Genomic DNA, 24,376 nt, shown 5'->3' with positions numbered 1-24,376 from the left:
CTCTCGGAGGTGTGCCCACATTAACCACCTGTAACTTCACTCAGGAAAGGACTTGCTGGCCATCCCTACTGAGACCTAGGCTGTGGCAATTTCTCCAGAGAAAGACACATTTACTTCTGGGGCAGGATTTTCCTAAATCCTTGCTTTGTGTCAGCCCCTCTGAGTCCAGCAGACGTGGCTTACCTGGCAGTGGGTCACAACGACCACTGGGAGTTCCAACCCAGAGTCCCTCTTGGGCCGTTGTGAGAGCTCAAAGCCTCCATCCAGAGCTTCAAGGCTCTGAGCTCCATGAGAAAGGGAGACGGCTGTTCCCACTCTGGAAGCCTGATCAGCTGGGCAGACAGAAATAAGCAAATGGACTCCTAGTTCTTGGATAGGATGACTCAGTATTACAGAGATGCAGCTCTGCCTAAATGAATGGAGCAGCTCAAAGCAATCTCTATCAAGATCTCACTGGGTTTAGTTGGTTTGCAACTTGACTTAATTATTTTGAAGTTCCTTTGGGAGAATGTATTTTCAATAATAATCAAAAGAAGAAGATGGGATGCTTGCCACATATTCAAATCTATTATAAACTTGCAGTAATTAAGGCACTATGGTAGTGACAGAGGAATAGACTGACTGACAGCCAAAGAAAGAGAATAACGAGTTTAAACATAGGTCCCCAGTACACGGCGTAAATGTGGCATTTCAAACCAGTAAGGAAAAAACATGGATCTTCATTAAATCGTGTATCAATTGTCCAGCCATTATATTCTCAGAATACATGTGAATATTCAAAGGTAAATGAGAGAAAGTGGGAGACAGAGACAGAGACAGAGAATAGGGGAATAGTTTGAATCTCAGTTTGGGGAAGGCCTTTCAACAGTATGACACCAGAACCAGAAGCCATTTGGAAAAATACTGATGGTCTTTACCTAAAAGTTCAAAGCTCTGTACAGAAAAAAGAAAAAGAACAGAAAAGAAAAACACAATTACAATCAAGCTGACTTACGATTTTCCCAAAAGAAATACAAAAGATATTCAACCTCACTAAAAGTCAGAGAAATGCAAAACTGCTTGGATAATATTGTGATGTCATCTTTCTGGTATCAAAGGAGGGTAAGTACTCACACCCAACGTTGTCAACGATGCAGGGCAAATGAGCACTGATTAACTATTGGTGTCATTTGGCAATATGCTTCAAAATTAAAATGTGTATACTCTTCACCAGCAATCTATCTTGGGAGATAACCAAAATAATTATGGGAATAAACAAATAATTTCACTAAGGTGTTAATAACAGTGAAGTTTTAAATAATTGAGAGTTAAGATTTGATTACATAAAGTATGAAACATATCGCTATAAAAAAGAGGGTCATACATTTAAAGCTGGTGGCAAGAAAAGATGAGCTATCACTAAATGAATAAATCTAGTTAGAAATTGCAAATATATGTGCCTGTGTGTGTGTGTGTGTGTGTGTGTGTACATGTGTGTGGGATGAAATGTGGGGCACATACAAAATCAATGACTAGAATGAAGGAAAGGTTTTTGTGGGTATGCATCACTGCTGTCCCCCCAATTCAGGAAACACAGTCAATGTTCAATAAATACTTGTTGAATCAATGAATGAACAATGTTACTATTAAAAATGGCTCTCTCTAAGTGGTAGGTTTTGGGATAATTATTCCTTAATTGTTATGGTTTAAATTTTTTTCTTTATAAATGGGTTTTGTCTTTATAGTCAGAAAAAAAATTGCTATTTTCATTCAATGAAAAGTGATTTTTACAAAATGTCAACGCTGAATTTCCTTCAGTTATACATCAAAGTGATCGCTCTTTGGAGAAGAATTATGAAAGAAATGTAGAAATCAACGTGTAAAAAAATCTCTTGATTAATTTAATATAAAATAAGAAAAGAACTGTATATGACAGATGGAATTGATCAAGAGCTGTTGGTTGAGTGCCCACTGTACTCTCGGAGATAGGGCTACATAAATGAGTCGGGCATAACCCTTCTTTCAAGGACCTCATAGCACAGTTGGAGGCAGGCGGTGATGAGAAGGAAGTGTCCTGAACACTTCCATGCAGGCAGGGCTGTGTCATCACTCAGAGGAGAAGCTTAGGTGTGGGAGAGTGTGGGCTCCGGTGTTGAAAGGAAAGAGCAGTCTAGGAAGACAGCTCAGAGGAGGTGACAAAGGCCTAATGGGAAGTAGCAAGGAGCGAGAGAGAAAAGTGTGGGCAAAGCCTGAAAAGCGCTTTGGAAGGATTTGCAGTGGATCAGTACAGGAATAGGTGTGCCGAGCCATGGGCTGGGAAATGAAGCTGGAAAGATTTGCAGAACCCAGGTCCAGAAGGGGCTTGTGTGAGTGGGCTAAGCAGGGTGACTTTAATCCTGGGTTGTGGGAGGCATGGTGGGGAGGCCATCAAAGAGCTTTCAGTAGACAAGTGAAGAATTAGATCTGCACATGTGCCAGCTCCTTCTGTCAGCAGTGTGGGGACAAGCCTCTTAGAAGGACCCGACACGTGGTATAACGCTCTGCTGTTGCCATCTTGAAATTCTTGATAATTTTTTAACAAGGGCCCACATTTTCATTTTGTACTGGGTCCCAAGATTACGTAAAGTGTCCCGGCAAGACGAGAGGCCAGCTTTGTATTGCAGGTGACCGGGAGGGAGGGCAGTCCGGCTTCTGTGTCTTCTCTCCCAGCCTTTGCAGTTGGGGCTTCTGCTCTGGTGGAAGAGCCACAGATACAATGGTGGTGTATGGCGTTGCCCAGGCTGGTGGCATGTGACATTGCCCAAGCTGGTGGTGTGTGGCATTGCCACGGCCAGGGAAGGCGCCTGCAATGCATACATGGGAAAAATGGGTCCCAGGCAGACTTACTAGGGCCCCCTTTGTCTCCCTCACACCCTCACTTCCCTTCTGTGTGGAAATTATCAACCGAGCAAGAATGAGGTTCTCAGGTAGGAGCTGGGAGAGGAGGAAGACAGGTGCTTTTGTGTGTTTGTTTTGGTTTATCTGGGAGCACAAATACCAAATAAGAGAAAACGGTTACCTCCCTGCTTTGAGTCACGTTGCATCATTTCACTCCCTCTGTGCTTCCGTCTGTTCCGCAGTCCTGGGGTCTGCTGCAGGGTGAAGCCAGCTCTGGCTGGCAGCCCGGCCTGAGAGGGCGGGAGGGAGGCTCAGCCCCAGCTCCTAGACACACACACACACACACACACACACGCACGTGCACGCAGCTCTGGGCACACGAGGGTTTGTTTTTGTCACCCTGAGGGTTTTCTTCCACACCTCTCCGCGTGCACCAGCTACTTAGCAACAGTCTGTGGGGCCGAGCTGGGAATTAAATGCCTCTCTGGCTGCTGCAACCGCAGGTGCCCCACGGGAGGAGAAGAGGGTCCACAGGCGGGACTCGAGCTGAAGAGCCTGGTGTGCCGCTTCCAGAAGGACCCTCCAGGGACTATGGGCAGGGCCCTGGTGCCGCGCCAGGAACCTCAGAGGCCTGCTGGGAGTGACGCTCCGGAAAATAGACCGAAAGCTGTGGGGGCGCGAGGGCGCTGCCAGGATGGCTGGAAACAGGTGGCAGGCAAAATGTGAAAAATCGCAAACGTCTGCTGATCGGATTTCCCGTGGCAGGATCTGGGTTCAGGTCATCCTATGGCTGTCCTAAAAGCTTCTACCCAGGTTTGCCGTCCTTGTCTTTGGAGTTTAAGGTCCAAAATCCCTTCCCCTAGGAGTCTTGCTTCTGGTATAACAGTGAGGGCTCTGCGGGTGGATTTCCCAGGTTCACATCTCAGCTCGGCCATTTACTGTGTGACCTTGAGAAACTTACTTTACCTCTCTGTGCCTCTGCTTCCTCATCTATGAGCCTGACCTATAGGACTGTTGTAAGAATTAAGTAAAAACAGGTAGAAAGACTTAAAACAACATCTAGAGTATGGATGTGATTCAATGTGTGGCCAATTGCACTTCTCTGGGACAGACGTACCTTGTTAGAGATGGCACGAATTGTAATGTAGGCTCCAAAACAGACATCCATGGTCCTGAGGGCAAGAGAAAGTGATAAAAGCTACTTTAAAAAATATTTATTTTAGCATCTTCTGTGTACTTGGCACTGTACAAAATGCTTATTGCATTAACCACTCATGGGCTGGTCTTTTCACACCCAGTGGAAACTGAGGCATAGAAACAAAGTGCCCTGCTCAAGGTCACATGGCCATTTCAGAAGTGGAGCTGGGGTCTGATGCACTCACTGCAGCTCCAGAGAGTCAAACTGTGTCCCCTGTTGCTACTCAGAGAAGGAAAAAAAATAAATAAATACTGCTTTCTCGACAGGGGCCAGAGGAGGGGCGGGGGGCGTAATCAGGATTTGCTGGAGAGAACTCCCCCGCAGAGCGACATTTCTGAAATACAAGTATTGTGTAAAGCCAGTGTGAGCGCTGTGGTCCCTGGTATGTGGAACCTGGGGAAACACAAGCCAGGGTTTGGGGGAAATGGAAAGTGTTACCCAGACATGAGGGCATTAGATACCTGGATTTGGAATGGAAACATGGATCCATGCAGCTGTTCCAACCTCCACACACAAGCAGAAGGCCCAGACTGGCCACTCGCTGGCCTACAAGCCTGGAGTGTCTGAAGGCAGGAAGAGAAACTGGTGTCTGGGCCTGAGAGGTTACAGCCTTTTCTGAGAGACTCACGGCTTTCCTGCTTAACACACAAACCCCTGCTTCCCTAACCCACAGTGGACGCTTGCACTGTGACGTGTACATGTTCCTGAAGTCCACTGATAGCAATAACCAATATTTCTAGAAGTGGGGTAATTAAAACACATTCTTTTGCATTGGACACACCGTCCAGAGCTGCAAGGTCCGATAGCCACGGGCCACAAGAACTCAGAGTGTCACTGGTGGGAAATGAGATGTGCCAGCAGCATGGTATACACACCGATTTCAAAGACTTAGTCCAAAAAAAGATAACATATTTCATTAATAACTGTAATATTCATTACATGTGACATGATCGAATGTGATGTGTTTTGAATATAGGGGTTTACATTAAATACGTAGTGAAAATAAATTTCACTTGATTTTTCACCTTTTTAAAATACTGTTATTAGAAAGTTCCCTATGACTGTGTCGCTCGTATTTGTGGCTCACACTGTCTTATATTGCCCAGGCTCTCACATCTCCGTATTTATCTCTCTGCGTGGAAAGCTGAGAGCGGAGAGCAGCCTGGAGACAAGCGCCCCAGGACCCCCTCTGCCAGGCTCATGAATGAGGCAGCTGAGTCTCCCCTAGGAGAGCCCTCCAGGCCGTTCCCAGAGAGGAAGGGACGGCTCCTCTCGGGCTCATAATCGACATTGCATGTGGACAGTGTCCTCAGCTGTCACAAAGCATCTGCCTTTCTTTGTGGTAGAATCACAGAAAGTGAGACCTGAGATGAGGAGCCATTCTCTTTAATCTCCTGATTTATAGGCAGGGAAACTGAGGCATGGAGAGCCGACATGATTCTGATGCTCCGGGTGTCACCGGTAGAGCCCCCACCCAGACCCCGGCCCCCAGACCCACGCCCCTGCTGACGGCTGGCTGCCCAGTTCTTTTCCTGCACCTGCTGCCCACGTCCCCTCTGCTCTGGGAAGGGCCCGGAAGGCTCTCCTAAGGGAGACTCAGCTGCCTTATTCATGAGCCTGGCAGAGGGGAGCCGGGGGAGCCTCTCTCCAGGCTGCTCTCGGCTTTCTGCTTTCCATGAAGAACAGATAAATATGGAGATGTGAGAGGACTGCTTCCCTGTCAGGAGTCAGGACTGCCACCTCACCTGGTGTGTAAACCGCCAGCTGAGTCTCCGCAGCCCCACCCCAGCCCCCCTCCCGTCCTGTGCACCCCACCCCCAGGCAGCATCACCTTGGCAGGCTCAGCAGATACATGGCTTCTCCCCATCTGCCCTTGGTTTCGGTTGCCCACACCACCTTGTGTCGGCTGCCCCCCAGCACCCCACAAATGCACAGTTCTTCCTTACCTCCTGCTCCCTCCAGAACCCCACTGGAGCCCCACGTGCTCCAGCGTGCCTCCCCTGAGCTCTCCAGGCCTGCCTGGGCATCCTCCTTCCAATCCCAGGTGCCTGGGATCCACACTGCTGCCTCCTGCAGTGTGGTCCCTGGACCAGCAGCTTCTGCATCCTCACGGGGTAGGTTAGAGACCTCGTGGCCCCATCCCAAACCTGCTGAATCAGAGTCTGCATTGTAACAAGACCCCGAGGAGATTCTCTTGCACAAAAGCTGAGCTCTGGCTCCCACCAGTGAGAGCAGGAACTGTGCCAGGTATGGCGCTAAGCTCGCAGTGGAGACCCTCAGCTCAGGGAGAATGCCCTGTGTTTGTACAGTCGATGCAGCACTTCCCCAGGTGCCGTCCCACATAACCGCCTGCTGCCGGGAAGATACTGAGCAGTTAGGTCAAGAAGCCTTGGCTCCGGCCGAAGCCCACCGCCCCTGAGCGATCCCTGTGCGCCTGGGCCAAGAGGGAGCGTCAGAATCCTGAGCTCATCCACCCCATTTCTTTGCCACCCCTGTCTGACGAGCATGGATGCAGATGGTCTGTTCGTCTATGGTGAGGGTCAAAGGCAGAGTTGGGATTTTGCCCCATTTCGTGTCCGTGTTCCTGGATTTGATAGATCAGAGGTAGGTAGCGTGGTGGCTAGGAGAACAGCCTGTGGAGCCAAACGGGTTCCAAGTCTGCTGCTGACAATGTGTGTGCTCTTGGACAGATGACGTGTGTAATGGGGCTAGCGGTGTCACCCAGGTCAGAGGGCTGTTGGAGGATTTCGTGGTGAAGTATCAGTGATGTGCTTACCGCCTGGCCCAGTCAGCGCTGTAGAAGTTGAAATAAATCAGCATCTCGTGTGAAGTACAGTGTTGACCGTTGTACAGATTTAGAATCATAGGAGTTGACAGAAACCCTAGGGCTCCCTGAGAGCCAACTGCCTGATTCTATCTATGCAAGAGGCTACAGGCCCAGGTTGCTAAGTCCCTCTCCCGACGTCCGACAGCTGGTAAGTGGCACAGTCTCAACTTGGGCTTGGGCTTGGACTTTGCCCTTCTCTGCTCCGGGGTCACACCCTGCTGGATGTGGTTCCAGGTCTGAGCCTCAGTTGGCCGCCTGCTGTGGCTCCCCATTCAGGTGGGAGGATTCCAGCTGTGGCCCCCACTGGCAGGCTCTCCCCGGAGACTGCCCCTGTGCCCTGTGTCCTGAGATCCGGTCTCTAAATTGGTCCTTGCTGGGGTTACCTACCAGGGAGAGGAAAGTCAAGGAGTCTGAGTTTGGCAGGAGAGACAGCAGAGGAAGCTTCTCCCCAGGGAACTATGTGGAAGGTTTGCTCACCTCTGTCTCAGGCTCTGCAGGGAGGATAAGAAAGGGTGGGGGTCTGATTCCTGAGTTTGGCGGCCCTCTCCAGGGGCTTTTATGTTCTTGCTCTTTGTGCTCCTGAGTTCTGACTCTTGCGGCATCTCTTGGCTCTTCCCAGATAAACCCTCATCCTTCCCCCCAGCAGGTCCTGGACTCTGGGTTGTGGTAGGCTGCACTCCCTTCTGGAATCAGACCTCTGGCGCCCAGCAAGCTCTAGCAGAGAGGGAGCTGGGAATTTTCCACAGGGATTTGCTTTGAAGGTCCAGTCTGGAATTTCTCTTCTTCCGCTAAGTGCTGGTTGGGGGAGGAGAAGAGGATCTACTACCTCTGCTGCCCTGGAGCAGCGGCGAGGGAGGCTCCCTAACCCGTCAGTTGCAATCACGTTGCAAAATTCCTTGCCTCAGCAGGATTACTGGTTTTGAGTAAAGTTGGACTCTGGTTGACCTGGGTTCTTTATATGCTTGAAGGTGGTAAAAGCAAGGTATATATATACACACCTGGATGCAGGGTACACATCCTACCAGGTGGCACCAGTATACCCATCCTTGGCTGCTTTGTGTTGCTAATTAATTTTGGGTACCTCTGTGTCTGCCTCCCTAACCAGACTGAAATCCTGGGCCAGTTTGTGCTTTTCATCCTCTCTCTCAGCACCTAGCCCAGCACCTGGCACACAGTGGGTGCACATAGTAGGTGATTATTTATTGATCACTTGATATATATTTTTCCATTAAAAAAATGAAATGAAATCATTTCCTTTATTTGTACTTCTTAGAGTCCCTCAGTTTTTATATTCCTGGCACATAGAGAATACAGCCTTGCTGAAACACAAAATAATAACAATAATAACATAGCATCTTTCATTCGCTGAGCACTTACTATGAGCTAAGCACTATGCGGGAGTCATTACGTACATCATCTTAATCCTCACAGCACTGTTACCAGGTCCATCCAGAGAAGGAAAGCCCACCGCCCCTAGTTGCACAGCTACGCTCTACCCGAAGAACTGATACCCAATCCCAGTCAGGAATCCTGACTCAATTCCTCTGTCCTCCCCTTTAAATTCCAAAGATTCCCAGCCCAGCAGCCAGTTCTCCCCCCACCCATTTTTTTATACAAATAAAATAAGGCTTTGAAAAAGATTAAGAACCCTTTGCCCAAGGTCCCATAGTTAGTCAACCGCAGAACTGATATTCAGTCCAGACGCATGTGACCTCAAAGCTCACCCCCTCCGTGGTACACCACCATTACTTCTCTACGTGACCTGTTTCCTTTGTTCATCTCTTGGTCTGCAGCCAGAACTTTTCCTACACCTCTGGTGACAAAGATCGGACTCCATGTCCCTGGAGTGATTTGGGTGGAAGTTATTGATATGTCAGTAATACATGTGGGGGGATCATTTTAGAGTTGGTTGGAAGATTCCTCCTTTCCAGGAAATGGAAGGGCACGTCTTCCGAGTCAGTGGCCCTGGATATGTCACTTCTTACAAACACATTCAGCTTCTGCAGATGGAAGTTCCCTAGCTCAGACTATCATGCTCCCACTGTCACCAGCTGTGCTGTCCCTCTCCAGGGCTGACAGACAAGGTGGCTTGAGGCATCGCAGTAGATTCTAACTGAGATGCAGCCAGGCTGCACGTTCTTCTCTTGTCACGATGATGCTGTGAAACAAGTTGAGTACAGGGCGAAATGGGAATGGATCTGGAATAGACCACTTCATTCTAGAAGGAGCTGGAGAGATGCAATAAACAACCAGTTTCAGAGTCAGTGGCAAAATCTGCTGTTCTGCCCAGTGCAGTTGAAATAATTGAAGAGAAGAGAATAACAGATCAAGAGTCTCTTTCCAGTTTTCCCCACAGCAACCAGCCTTCCACCAAGCACCTTCAAAGAGCCTCACCTCTTCTCTAGTTCCTTTGTCAATTGATAAAACAATCTTCTTTCTAATCCAGTAGATTGGCTTTAAATGGAAACTCACGACAATTTTCAGAAGGTAGTTTACTACAGTTGACCTCCTCCTGTGTAGTAAGTGCTAACAGTGGGCTGATTTATGTTGGTGGCTCAAGATTTATCAGCAAGAGAAGTACTGGAGGAAGCCCTCTGTCCCAAATCAAAATGTCATTGATCCAATTTGTAATGTGAATTGGGTATTGGACAGACGTAGAGAGAGAATTCATTTGATTTTAAAGTCAGAATAACCACTGAGTATCCTTCAGGGTCTGTGTCACTTCCAATAAGGGTAGAGATAGAGGTATTACATAAAGATAGAGATAAAGATGCATACAGTGTTTCCCCGAAAATAAGACCTAGCCGGACCGTCAGCTCCAATGCGTCTTTTGGAGCAAAAATTAATATAAGACCCGGTATTATATTATATTACATTATATTATATTATATTATATTATATTATATTGCATTGCACTGTATTATACTATATTATATTATACCTGGTCTTATAGTAAAACAAGACCGAGTCTTATGTTTTGCTCCAAAAGATGCATTAGAGCTGATTGTCTGGCTAGTTTATTTTTGGGGAAACATGGTAGATACAGAAATGTAGTCACCCTTCCTTCAAAATTTATCCTGTAATTAGGACATACCAGCACAGGAGACAGTAGATGCTTTGGTTAATGACAAATCCCAAATCAGGAAAGTACCATCCCTTTGCCACATTCATTGTTTTCTATTAATTAATTAATTAATTGGATTTTACTTCCAGAATCAGAAAAATAAAACATAACTAAAGGGAATTTTGACCCTTACCTGATTCATCCCCTCATTTTATATGCAGAGAAATGGATGTCTTAAGTGGCAAAATGGCTTGACTTTAGTCCCACCCAGACACACCCTGTCATTCAACCCAGCATCCTTTCCTCTGCAACAAGTTGCTTCCTTTATCCATCCTAAGCATTTATGAAGCACCTTCAGTATACCAGATCCTAATCCAAGAGTGGTGAGGAGACAACAAAGAGCAAAGCATAGTGTTTCCCTTACAGTAGAGACGGTTTGGGCGTTTCTCGTGGTAAACTATAAAGTGAGTGTTCACAACCCACCTCGGCCTCTCGCTAGCCTTGGGGGGCTTCTGCTTTCTTTCAAAGACACCGCACTCCTGCAGCCCTGCAGGGAAAGGACCAAGTCTCAGAGCTGAAAGTTAGTGAGGAGTCTGGATTTCTATTGCTTGTATGGAGTTTTCCATAGAAACCTACCAGAACTTCTCTGGGAGTTCATGACCTTCTCGGGGCAACGGAGCAGGGGACAATATACACACAGAGGGACCTGGTTAAGGACATAAATGAAAATTGCTCCCCCACTCCCAACAGGCAAAAGCTCCTTCTCTGGAAATTTAGTTCAGAGCTTGTTTTCTTTTCAAATAGATGTGGTTATATAAGAACCATGAGGTAATCGTGGTTGCCTTGTAATAAAGACTGGAGTCCTGAGGAAACCATGGCTGTAAAAAACAGATATTGTCACCCAGAGGACAAGTGAAGGGGCAGCTCTGAGAAGTGCCCTCAGCAACTGGGGGATCCATCTTGGGGGAGTTGGGCAGGTGTGTCTCTAGGCTCCTCCCAGAGAGCCCACACGTGGAAGGCAGCTCCCTCTTCCAGCTGCATCTACCTCCTGTTGGTTAACTCTGCTTGAAGCAGGGGCCAGGTCCTATACTTGACCCTGATTCTCCGTTACCTCTCCTCACCCTCCCTCCTGCCCACACAGAGCTCAGCATAGAGCCTGGCACCAGCTAGACTTCTGTGAGTATCTGTTGAATGAACACTTTGGCAGGAAACAGTTTTTGGACTCACCACTGCTAATTAAGGGGAGATGCCTCTCTCCTCTTCCCAGTCACGTGACCAAGTGCACATACTGCTCTGGGGGTGATTCATATCCTCATGAATCACCAGCGAAAGCAGTGATGGAAATGACAAGTTTTCAGGCCAAATGGTGAGCCTTCTTTAGCATAGTGAGTTAAGATAACCGTCAGAGCACATTTCAGCTCGGTTGGTGGTCATTGGGTGGGAGTGCCACAGTTTCCTCGGGCTTGAAAAAGACCTGCAGTGCTGAGTCACCTGTTGATGGACAGGAAATCACTGAGCACAGTCCGTGAGCCTGGCCCTGCAGTCGGCACCAGGGACTACAGTGGGGGACAAAGCCATGCCATACACTGCCTCCCTTTAGCTTAGAGTCCACTAGGGAGAAAGCAGCGCTGTGTGGGGAGGGAGAAGCACAAAGATGGGCTGAGGCGAAGCCCCCTGGAGCCTCCTGTGGAGGTGGTGGAGTGAAGCTCAGCGTCAAAGGCTGGCTAGACTCGCCAGGCACAGGAGAGAGGCAGCATTCCACACAGAGCTGCGTTCCAAGCCAGCCTGTCCCACCCCCCTAGTGGTATGCCAGGTCTTTAATCCAGAATAATGGCCCTCAAGTGCTAAACTTGTTGAAGAACGAGCTGAAGTAGCCTGTGATCCTGCCAAGGTCCTTGCTCCTGATAGGCACCCCCAAAACGGTAATGACAGCCTGCATAGCAGGGCCCGAGGACGTGGACACTCAGCCAGGTCATCCACAGGAGGCTAGTGCCCTGGTGAATTCCAGCAGAGGTGAGGGCAGATGACCGCGGAGGCACAGAGCCATAGTTCAGGGGTGCAATAAAGAAGACTCCACCACTGGGAAGGGGATTGTGTGTGTGGGTTCATAAGCCAGACAGTATAGGCTTCTGACATTTGAGAACAAAGGAAACAGAATTGTCCTGAGCAGGGATGTTTTAAGAGGGACTATTCTGTGAGGGATTGGATGGCAGCCCTCTCCAAGACGGAGCAGCGGGGTTGTCCAAAAATGCTCTTCTGTTCTTTGACCCCATCATGAGCTCTGTTTCAGGCAGACTGATGGGCAGAAATCTGTTCTGCGGTCTGAGGGCTGCCCAGCCTCAGCCAGCTGCGGGGCCATGGGCAGAGCCCTGGAGAGACCGTCCTCTGCAGTGCCTTGCTGCCACCCACTTCTGACACAGCACATCCGCCGTCACAGTGGGCCAAGGCCTGACTTGTGCAAACCTCCCTCCATCCAAAGGTCAGGCCAGGCTCTTTCAGGGGACCTCCATCCTCCATCAGAGTGAGGCAGGCACCAGTGACACTGGGAGAGGGAGAGCTTCTAAAGGGAAACATTGCAGTATTTTCTTTGAACTTAGTGTAGTTTCTGGAAGGATAAGATATGCAGGCAGCAAGGTGGTGCAGAGGACAGATTGCATGAGGGGATGAAGAGCAGTGTTTTGAGGCCATTTCTGAAGGCAGCCACCAAACAGCCTTCTGTGCCTTCCTGAGTGGAGCCTGGGGGTGGGGGTGGGGGCGAGGAAGGGATAGGACACATATTCAGCACCCCTTAGGGGCAACAAACCTTTTAATACAACTGGATGAATTATGGAAAAGAAAAAAATACAGGATTTGGCCCACTATCTGTAGGGGAGTGTCTTCTGTGGGAGTTGAGTAATTCATTGAAAATCTCCTATTGTTTGCCTGTTTGCCTGAGGAGAGACAAAGACTTCAAGCATTTTCTTGGTGTTTTTTTTTCCTGCATGTTGGTTGGTTTGAAACAAGGGCGTGGAGCACAGTCCAGAGAAGTCTAGACTTGTGTAAGCCCAGAACGTTTCTGACTCCGAGACCATTCCTAAATTATGAATTGTCAGCAGCCTGCATGTTAGAGTGGGAGGGGACCGTACACTAATTTTTTTTTAAGTTTTATACTCGTATCATCCCCATGACTCTTGTTTGCAGCTCTACACACTTGCGATTTATCATAGTGTAATGTTATACTTATTCATGTAGTTGGTTAATATTGATTAACCCCACTATCCTTAATGCTCTCTGTCTTTTTCTATTTTATTCAGCACCTAACACAGTGCTTGACACACAGTAGCTGCTCAATATATATTTGCTGCATTAATGACTCATAAAAATGTCCCTTGCGGGGGGCGTTTTAATTTCCTTGTAGTACACACAGGCTGCCAGAAGGTGGCGATAAATACCCACGCTGAGGATTTCAAGCGTTAGAGGCCATGGAAGCTAAGAATTACATAATGCAACAAATTCGTTTGGTTCATCAAATGTGGGTTTAGGTTTATTTCCTCAACTAATATTGGATTAAGAGAAACAGCAAGATATAGCAGAAATGATCAGACCTATCCGCATTCACCTCCTGCCTCTGCCACGGATAGACAGGAACCTCCCCAAACGCCTCGACCTTTGAAGCTTGTTTCCTCGTCCACAACACGGAGTTAACAGCAGTAGGTTGTGTTCTAAGGACTAAATGAAACAACACACATTACAAGTTGTAGAACCGAGCCCACTCCAGTGCGGAGTGATACTCACGAGTTTTCCAACAAATGGGGCACATTAAACTCTTTCCCTAACTTTCTACCTTCTTGCATTTTGTATGTTCTTATTCTCTCAGCAGGCCAGGAACAGTTCTCACTGCTTCTCTGCATGACATTGCCGCAGACTGACACTGTCATTCAGGGTGTCATGTGGGGTCTCTGGTCCTGCTCCCCACATAAGAACGCAGGATATGGTGAGGCCAAAAAGAACACCCACGGAGCCACAGATAGGGGAGTCATACCACTATATTCTCGCTGGCGGCTGGGTTGGAGACACACTATCCGCAATCTGCCGTCCACTTCTCTTTGCCAACCAACCTCACTTTCTAGCTGCAATCCGCCGTGCTAACTGCAATCCGCTCTTGCGAGCTCAGCCACCATCTTCTTGCTAGCCCCCATTTGCTGCTAGCATAGCCACGGCAGTTATATTAGTGCCCAATGGCTCACTGGTTACAGCTGACGGCCAACTAACCACAGCTGATGGCCATCCGATCACAGTTGATGGCCATTTACTACCTGAGCCAGCACCTTTCCACATGAGGCCGAGAGCCTGGAAACTGCACTCCTGACTCTGTCCCCACAGACACAGTGGGAAGAGAATTAAGAGTTTGCAGGACCTTTCTGAGTCCAGGTTGCCATGTCCATGAAATGGAGCTCAGGTAGCCTCTTGAAAGAGGTATGGTGAGCGCCCGTGACATAGCATAGACCACACCGGTCAATACAGAAACCACGAGCCACAGGTGGTTATTGAAACTGATGTGTAAGCTAAATAATATTAAAACATTCAGTTCTTCTGTCACACCTGTACCATTTCAAGGGTTGCATCCTCCACTGTCCCTAATGCTCTGTTGCTTGTTTTTATTTTTATTCCCAGCACCTAACACAATGGTTGACATAGATGGCTAGTGGCTATCATTTTGAACAGGGTGGGTTGTAGAATATTTCCATCATCACAAGATGTTCTATTGGACAGAGCTGGCTAGAATATGATAAATGTTCAACAAGTGGTGGTTGTTTTCGGTGGCAGCCTTTGATCACCTGGTCACCCTCAAGTTGGCACCTCAGATGCTCCTTCCATGTGGTCATTCAGCAGGATCATAGTGAGCACCTACTGTGTGCAGATCCCGTGCTATGGGTTGTAGATACAATGGTGAGCAAATAGGCTTTGCTCTCTGGGAATTTACGTTCAATAATAGGTATTGAATAACTAATCCCCTAAATAAATAGGAATGGCAGATGGTGCTCAACCTCTGTCCTGGAAACCTGCTTCTCTGTCACCAAGGAAAAGCTTACAAGAAACCAAACCATCCCCTTAGGTTGTCTGTGGATTCCGGGAGACACCGAATGTGGTGTGATCTATTGCAACTATGCAGTACAGTTATTAGGAAAGAGAGAGGCAGAAAGAAATGCATTCTCTCCTTCATTCACCAAGTAATTGTTGTGCACCTGCTACTCAGCAACTGGGCAGGGAACCAAATATCAAAGCTGCCAAGGCTCTCTGCCCTCACGGAGTTTACATTTCCTATGACGGAAGAAAGACAACAAATAAATAATTATAGTACGTTTTATGGTGGCCAGCTCTGGGGACAAAGCCAGGAGTGCAGTTTCCAGGCTCTCGGCCTCACGTGGAAAGGTGCTGGCTCAGGTAGTAAATGGCCATCAATTGTGATTGGATGGCCATCAGCTGTGGCTAGTTGGCCATCAGCTGTAACCAGTGAGCCATTGGCCACTAGTATAACTGCCGTGGCTACGCTAGCAGCAAATGGGGGCTAGCAAGATGATGGTGGCTGAGCCTGCAAGCGGCACAGTGAGGGTTGAGAATTGTGTTGCTCCTGGTTCCTGTGTCTCCAACCCAGCCGCCAGCGAGACTATAGTGGTGTGACTCCCCTACCCATGGCTCCGTGGGTGTTCCTTTTTGGCCTCACCATATCTGCGTTCTTGTGTGGGGAGCGGGAGCTGAGACTCCGCAGGCCGCACCGCACGACACCAGCTTTTGAGGAAAATAAAGCAGTGAAGTGGGATAGGGAATTCTGGGAGTGGGAGAGTTGACATTTTAATGAATAACATTTTAATACTTTTCAATACCATCCAGCTGCGGTGAAAACCCTTCTCTTCCCTCATGGAACATGAAAGCATTTGCTTAATGCAGGATTCACATTTCACAGATGAAGGTGAGCTGCTCAGAGAAGTGACTCAAAGACCTATGAGACCACAGTGCCTCCCCAGCAATTTATGGAGCTTCTCCTTGGGGGACCCCAAGTCAAGAGCTGGGGTTAGCAGGGTGCAGAGATGAGCAAACTGTCACACAGGCCAGGAGGGACAGAGACAAGAATAGAGCTTATTATAGTCTGAGACAGAGGGTTTGGAGAGATTCATCTAGAACTAGTGAAGCACAAACCCAGCAGAGGGAACATTTGAGCTGGACCTAAAGAAAAGGTGGGATCTCTGCATTGGCCAAGATGAGACGGGGAGAGCCAGGGGAGGCATATGAAACATGAAAGCAAGGGGCATGTTTGGTGACACCGAGGAACACAGTCGAGATAGGGGGGCCTAAAGCCGTGAGGAACGTGCGTGCAGGTTGGGGTGATCACAGAGGGCCACATCCTGCAGGGTGACAAGTTGAGAATTCAACCTATGCCGCCGGGAGCCTCTGGAGGGCTGAGCCTGAGGGCAAGTGAAGGAGTTTGTGAACAGAATGACACAATCTGAGCGACACGCAGGAAGCCATGCTGTGGGCGGTGGGTGTTGGACCTGGAGTTGAGCAGAGACAAGAGGGACTTAGGAGACCGGGGCCACAAGCCAGGCGAGACGGGGCTCCGGCCGAGGCAGCGGGGAGAGAGGGGGATAAGCTACACGAGATGCTCCAAGCGGGAAGTCCAGGGGGTGGTGGGATGTGGAGAGGAGCAGAGGAAGTCTTGACCGCTCGGCCTTACGGAGGGGGATCCCTGAAGGAGACGAGGGAGGGCACGGTTGGTGGAGAAACCCTGACCCCCTCTCGTCATCAGCGATGCCAGGAAATCCAGGATGAACTCGATTTAACATTTTTAAAAAGCTAAGAGTGTATGTTACATATGTAGGCATAAAAAAGAGACTGGAAATTTATTGAAGACTAGCTACATTAGATCACCTAATACCGTTTCCAAAATTTTTCATAACTAAAATTATGTTCTTTCAAACAAGTTGCTGTGGACTGAATGTTAGTGTCCCCCCCCAAATTCTTACCTTGAAACCTAATGCCCAAGGTGATGGTATTAGGAATTGGGGCCTTTTCAAGGTGCTTAGGTCATAAGGGTGGAGCCCTCAGAATGGGAGTAGTGCCTTATAAGAGAGACCCTCCCCAGAGTCTCCTTGCCCCGCCCACCTTATGAGGACAAAGTGAGAAGTCAGCCATGTGTAACCTAGACGAGGACCCTTACTGGAACCTGACCATGGGAGACCCTGATCTTGGACTTCAGCCTCCAGAACTTTGAGAAATAAACTCCTGTTGTTGATAAGTTATCCAGTCTGTGACGGTTTGTATTAGAAGCCTGAGCTACTAAGACATAAGTGAAATATATACAGAATTTTATATATATATATATATATACATTTTCAATCTCAAAGTTCTTTTTTATCTATTATAGTAAAAGATTTGTAGATTATTAATGCCACCAAAAATTATTTCCACATCAACATTTTAATACAGCATTTTAATAATTTTAATAATTTTAATACAGTAAACATTTTAATAATTTTAATATAGTGTTGAAGCAAAATACATTGAATTTAAAAAATAAACACAGTTCAAGACAGAATATGCAAAAAAATACTTGTACTTCTCAGGCACTGTTTTCCTCCCAGAGAAGCAAATACGAGTTCAGGCCCCCAATTTCCTCCTAGGGACTGAAGAGTGTGGCTTCATTTTTCTATGATGATCCAGCCAGAGCTGAATCATTTCATCAAAAGAAGGAGCATTGCCCTGACTGGAGAAACTCAAGAGCACTCAGAACATGATAGGATGAATTTTCTAAAGGTAACAGCCCCTCCAAAAATTTGAGGGCACTTGGGCACACAGTCCTTCCAACAGGAGCATGTTGGCTATAAAAGTCAGCAAACAGACGTTCTGCAAGGCACTCGTAACTTTTATAGCTCAAAATTTACAATCGATTTTTTTCTCAAGCATTTCCAGACCTAAATTAATTTTTAATATACAGATCTAAGGTGCCCAGCTATTTTTAGATAAAGCTGTCAGATAATCCCTTACGTTTAAAAGTGTGCTGTGAGAAATAAGATAGGCAAAGCATTCCAGTGTCAGAAACCTTCACGGATGGAGAAAAATGATAGCCAGTGGTCTCCTGACCGTGCAGATGGAAAGACTGGCGGAAGAACAGACCTAAGACTTGAGATGGGCGAAGGGGCTCACCGTGCTCTGATCTTAAGCTATTGCACAGGTGCCAACTCCACGCGAGACCTCTTACCCAATGAGCACGTCAGCACACAGCACCCACCTAAGAGATGAAGACCGCTGGTGCACAAGGCACAGAGCACTGTGATACAATAAGAAGTACATATTTGGTCTTGGTCCCAGGTTCCTGATGCAAAAGCTTCTGAGATTCTTGGACTCACTGGAGTGATAACAGTGTCTTTTGTATGTTAATGAGATGACTGGTGACTGGAGGCCGGTAGATAGCTTCAGGATGGGGACTGGTCACCGGACACACCAAAGTGTGATTCAAGAGTGGGAAACTTTCAGCCCCACCCCAACTTCAGGGGCTGGAGATTGAGTTCCAACACCAATGGCCACTGATTTAATAAAGTGCCTGTGTAATGAAACCTCCACAAAATCCCTTAAAGTACAGGGTTCAGGAGCTTCCAGATTGGTGACCACATTGAGGTACGAGAAACGTGTCACGCCCAGACAGCACGTGGAAGGGCCATGCACCCTCCCCCCACACCTTGTTCTGTGCCTCTTCCCGTTGGGGTGTTGCTGAGTTGTGACAAACTGGTAATAGTAAATAAAGTGCCTTGCTGAATTCTGGGAGTCAGTCTAGCAAATTTTCAAATGAGGGATTTGAGGGAACCCCCAACTTTATAGCAGGTCTATCAGAGGTACTGGTGGCAACTTGGGACTTGTGGCTGGCGTCCAAAGTGGGGCAGTCTTGTGGGACCGAGCCCTCCGTCTGTGGGGTCTGCACTAACTCTGGGCGGTTAGTATCAGAATTGAATTGCATTGTAGGACACCCAGTTGGTGTCCAGAGAGTCCCAGAATTGGTTGTTGTGAGAGAAAAAAAAAAGAAACAAACCCACATGTTTGGTGTCAGAACTGCTGTGAGTAAAAAAAAAAAGTTCAGAGCACATGAGGATCAAAATTACCTATTTAGACATTTTCAAGTTCAAAATTGCTTGGTTCAAAACTCAGCACCTGGCAGCCTATCCTCAGGTGCCCAGGCCCCTGAGTGAACACGCCCAGCAGGTGAAAGAGGAAGGAAGACTTTTACCTCCATAACACCCCTCCTTGAAACCACCCACTCAGTCTAGAGCTTTAGCAAGACAGCTGCTTGTCTGCTCTAGCTCTTCGCAGATAACAGGACCATTGTAAATGTCACATTGGGTTCCTCCATGAACTGCGAGGTCCCACAGCATGGACACAGTGAGGACTTGATCTCTGTATTCCCAGCACCTAAGACGGGGCCTGGCCAGATAAAGACCTGGGTGGATTTTGATGAATAATGAAAAATGGAGGAGGATTGCAGAAATAATGATGTGTTTAGGGAATGAGGAAACAAAGGAGAAAGTTATCTCTCATAGCCATAGAAAGATAAGTTGTTCGATGAAAACAAAGTGGTTGCTAAATTTTTCTTTTCTGAGATTAATAAAAGGATTGTTGTTGTTAAGAGCCACTGAGTTTTAGGGTGGTTTATTACACAGCAATAGTAGCTGGAACAGATCTTGGTGTCTGGATGTGGATGCTACCGAAATCCTAGCCTAGGCCACCTCCGCCTCCCCCACCCCGGCAATGCTTGTCCCTTTGCTGGGCCTCATGCGTGGGGTCCTTACATGGAAATGCACATTTAAGTTCTGGAGGGAAATTTTCTACCCTCCACGGTACTTCTAGGTGTAAGAGGCATGACAGGAGGGCCCGCTCTCTCTGCAGGACTCAGCAGGTCCCAGCTCACGATGTACAGCGAGAAAGAGGAACTGAGGTTTCCCAAAGGGAGACAGACAGCTCCAGGGCCAGCCTGTCCCACCAGCAAGTGGCAAATCTTACGAAGAGACGGGGATGCCAGTGACATCCTCAGGAATCTGCTCTCAATTTTGTATTTGCTAGATTTATTCATCCAGAAACACAGAGGTCCTGTCTCTACTTTAAATAGCACATAGTTTGGGTTTTTAGGGGTTTTTTTGGCGGGGAGGGAGTTGAGATTTATTTGCTTGTTTTCTACTCTCCACCTGGAAAATGTCCTTTAGCTTTGCTGGGGCACACAGAGGGTCAGGTATCAGAACTCCCTGTGTGTGATCGGCGTAGACTCATGTTCAGGGTCCAAGGTCACCGCCTCCTTCTCCGTGGCCTTACTTCTCAAGGGTCTGAGCTTCCTTCTCTGCCTATGTCCATCCTCTGTCTCCCAAGAAACCCTTGCCAACAGTTGATTCTGAGGGGAAAAAAGACAAACACTTTATCTCTCTCGAAAATAAGCCCAGTCATATTCTATTTTTAATGGGTTTTAAATGTCTGTTCTACAAAAGACAAGTCCTTGTAAAAAGAAGTCAGACACTGGAACCTCACCCAGAGATGACAGAGGGCTGGGGACAGGAGGCCGGTGGCAGGAGAAACCAGGGCTGGGCGAGATCCCGCTGGTCCCACGGGGCGGTGAGCCTACATTTCCACACTGAGAGGAATGTGGAAGTTCCTGGAGCACCGCCCTGTTTGGGGAGAGAAGTCTGCTACCTGCGCCAGTCCTCCTCCTTGTGGGGCAGTGACCAGAGACGCCACTAATGAGGCATCCAGGCCCTGCCAACCCGAAAGCCGTGTGTCACGAGCTTTGCCCACAGGAAACAGCAGGTGCCTGTAAGTGAGGACACGCAGAGGCGCCCCCCCGCCCCCGTGCCTGCTCTCGGTCCGCAGGCGAGCCTGTCGCACGCCCTCCACGGCGGCTTGGGGGACCATCCACGGTGCCATCAGCAGGAGTGGTGCTGTGGCCTTTCGGTCTATCTGTCCTGGCTAGGACCTTGGCCTTGACCCGGGCCTCTGATTCTTTCCCTCCGACGCCCGATGTGTGTGTTCTGCTTTGCAGTTCTTCCCGTACGGAGACGCCTCCAAGTTTGCCCAGCACGCCTTCCGCACCTTTGACAAGAACGGGGACGGCACCATCGACTTCCGGGAGTTCATCTGCGCCCTGTCCATCACCTCCAGGGGCAGCTTCGAGCAGAAGCTGAACTGGGCCTTCAACATGTACGACCTGGACGGCGACGGCAAGATCACCCGCGTGGAGATGCTGGAGATCATCGAGGTCAGTGCTGGGCCGCCCGGGGCCTCCCGGGCGTGGGCCGGACCTGCGCGTGGGCCGTGGAAGCCAGACCCCCGGGTCTACGCCCCAGATCCTTGGGCATAGGCCTAGGGCGGCTTCCTTTCCTCCCTGCCAGGAGCTCTGCTAGTGGCACACCACGCCTTGAATCCTCCCGTCCCTGCTCCCTGCTCCCTGCTCCAGCGCTGGGCTGGGGAAAGTCACAGATCCAAGCTCCCGGGCCCTGACTGTCTACTGACAGCATTCTAACCGGACACTCACACACCGTGAGATCTTCCACAAACATAAACCTCGCGGGCGCCAAGGGCAGGATCAGGACTCAGGTTCTCCTGCTCCTGCCTTAGCGCTGCTCTGCCGAATGTCGCTCTCTTCCTCCAACCAGCTTTCGCCCTGTGGGCATAAGATGCTGCATGGATCCTCTAATTAGCATTTTAAAACACTTTATTGGGTTTAACTGTACAATTAAATGCTTGGTAGTAAACTTAGCAAAATATGCAACTATCACCATAATCCAATTGTAGAACATTTTCATTCCCCTGGGGAAGATCCCTCTTGCTCACCTGTTTGTTCCCACCCCTGGACTCCGGGAACAACTGGTCTACCTTGTCTCCATGGGTTTGTCTTTTTGTATCGATATGTCATGTAAGTGGAATCAAACAATATAAGTACATGGCCTTTTTTGTCTGGCATCCTTTTTTATCTCTGTTGCAGGATTTATTTCATTCCTTTTTATTGCTAAATAGTAAGTCGATTGTTTAGATATGTCATATTTTGTTAATCTGTTTACCAGTTGATGAGTATGTGTGTTGTTTCCACTTTTTGGTTATTATTAACCATGTTGCCATGAGTCTTTATGTCTGCAAGTCTTTATGTAGATGGGCATTTATTCTTTTAAGGCACTTTCCTAAGAAAAAAATTGTTTCTACCTAGGAAATTTCCACACTGAGAACTAATTGTGTACAATTAATGGAACAATTGGAATCTTCCTACTCTACTCTTTAACTTAAGGACAGAGTCCTTAATCCACAGCTCTCCCTCCGTACACTAACTTCTTTCAGGGCTAAATTTTCTGGCCCATCTTGCTTGACTGTCCTAACAGATTGTAAGTTCCTTATCAATTGGGACTGCATTTCATCTTTTCCTAAATCCTCCTAGTATTGTTGACTAGACTATCATCTATATCTCAAACTCAATGTGTTTAAAACTGAACCCATCATTGTCCTCTCTGGCCCTGTTTCTAATCCATGATTCTTGATCTCACCACGGAGCTAGCTAATTTCTGCTTATTTTCTCCAGCCAGAAACCTGGGAATCATCCAAAATTCTTCTCTATGCAATTGATCACGAGACTCACACATAGCTGATTGCCATCACTCTTATGTAAACCATTCAAGGAGTCCTTTGAAGTAGATTCTTTGTCATTATCATAGGAGAACTTCATGGTCTGCTTCTTGTTTCCCTAAGGCTATCTACAAAATGGTGGGTACTGTGATCATGATGAAAATGAATGAGGATGGCCTCACGCCTGAGCAGCGAGTAGACAAGATTTTCAGCAAGATGGATAAGAACAAAGACGACCAGATTACACTGGATGAATTCAAAGAAGCTGCCAAGAGCGACCCTTCCATTGTATTACTTCTGCAGTGCGACATTCAGAAATGAGCTAAGGTCAACACGATGGACTGCACAGAAATCTCAATGTTCCATTCAGTCTGCAGCTATCTCTCTCTCTCTCTCTCTTTCTCTCTCTCTCTCTCTCTCTTTCTCACACACACACATATTGCTTGGACTTCCTATAAATGGACTTGCTTCTTGTGTTTGAAACACTTGTGTGCATGAGAATGTCATTTGCTAATGAATTTTAAAAAGCATATATTATAAAACAAACCAACAACCTGCCACAACGTGATATGTGTAATATCATTTCATAAAGAAACCCTCCTTCTCCAAAGCCTGTCCAGAAATGTGCTACAAAGAGTTATATGGTTTCTTGTTCATGTTTTGCTAATGCTCTTGTCTCCTTGATTACATGATGTTAGTAGCACTGAGACCCCCCCCACCCCCACCCCCACGGTAATGTAACTTAATTATAAGCTGTGTCACCATTCTCCTGTAAAGTAGTCCTGGACACACACACGCACAGGGGTCCTTGGCTCCTCTGTGTGGCCCCCACACAAGAGCTTGTATTACCGGTGAATATAAATGTACTACACTTGCATGCCTTTTAGGTTTGCCTTACTTCTTACCTCATTTGCATCCTATCAATCTGGAACGAGGTGTTTTGGAATTAATGCAGTATAAAACTTAAAATTCCTGCTAAATGACTCATTAAGTTTATCTATCTATATAGACATATACACAAAGATATTATTTATTGAAAGTAAAAAAAAAAAGATGGAAATGTATTGATTTCTGCTTGAATTTTCAAAGGCTTACAAAGAGGTGGCAATATGATATCCCAAATAAATTTATAACATTTGAGTTTTCCCCTCAATCCTTATTTCATAATTTTAAATTTGAAATAGACGGTCATCATTATCAAGGGTCAGCTAACAACTTACTAAACCTACCCTTACACACACGCAACTTTGGAATTCGAAGAATTAATGACCATGAAAGGGAAAAAAGCAACTTTCCGACTCTTCATCCTGGTCCTCAAATGAGGGGCAATTCACACGGCATGTCGAGTTTATATGGAACATAAAAACGTTTCTCTCAAACAATGCTCATTATATGAACATGACTTTTATCTCCGTGTGACTGTGGGGTGGTAGCACATTAGTTGTACACAGCTCTGAGGTCACGTTCAGCAGGCTGAGACGTCTCCCCCAAAAGCCCGGTGGAAGGAACACGTCTGTCTTTCCAAATCAAAAGGATGCTAGTTGTTATATTTAACGATGGAGCCAAACTCTGACCCTTCCAACCTTGAGGAGGAAAGGCAGAAGAGAGTCCATCAAGAATTCTGAAGGCAGGTTTTGTATTTTCAGAACGTGCCTCAGAAGCTGTTTCTTCCTGCAGTGCCTGCCGTCTAGAACTTTGTGATGATGACACGTGTGTATCTGCACCAACTACATGTGGCTGATGGGCACTTCAAGGATGGCTGGTGTGACTGAGGAACTGACTTTCTCATTTCCCTTTAATTACATTTAAT

At 47.4% G+C, this 24,376-nt stretch overlaps 1 protein-coding gene and 1 long non-coding RNA gene across 2 annotated transcripts in view; one reads left to right on the top strand and one right to left on the bottom strand.

The window, feature by feature from the left end:
• Positions 1-23,706, top strand: part of VSNL1 (visinin like 1) — an 85,543-nt gene extending 61,837 nt beyond the window's left edge. Inside the window, exons 3-4 of the mRNA XM_033125466.1 lie at positions 20,996-21,211; positions 22,690-23,706. Coding sequence (XP_032981357.1) covers positions 20,996-21,211; positions 22,690-22,887 — 414 coding nt within the window. The 3' untranslated portion in view covers positions 22,888-23,706. The remainder of the gene's footprint in view (positions 1-20,995; positions 21,212-22,689) is intronic.
• LOC117033370 (uncharacterized) lies at positions 3,214-6,135 on the bottom strand. Its single transcript, XR_004424874.1, has 3 exons — positions 6,001-6,135; positions 3,974-4,028; positions 3,214-3,867 (listed from the first exon to the last, which is right to left on the bottom strand). It is a non-coding gene; the product is annotated as an uncharacterized LOC117033370 (long non-coding RNA).
• Positions 23,707-24,376: the final 670 nt, after the last annotated feature.

The sequence above is a fragment of the Rhinolophus ferrumequinum genome, chromosome 13, assembly GCF_004115265.2.
Source record: "Rhinolophus ferrumequinum isolate MPI-CBG mRhiFer1 chromosome 13, mRhiFer1_v1.p, whole genome shotgun sequence".
Classification (NCBI taxonomy): Eukaryota; Metazoa; Chordata; class Mammalia; order Chiroptera; family Rhinolophidae; genus Rhinolophus; species Rhinolophus ferrumequinum.
The sequence above is the reverse complement of the archived record's forward strand: the minus strand, read 5'-3'. Positions and strand labels throughout refer to the sequence as shown.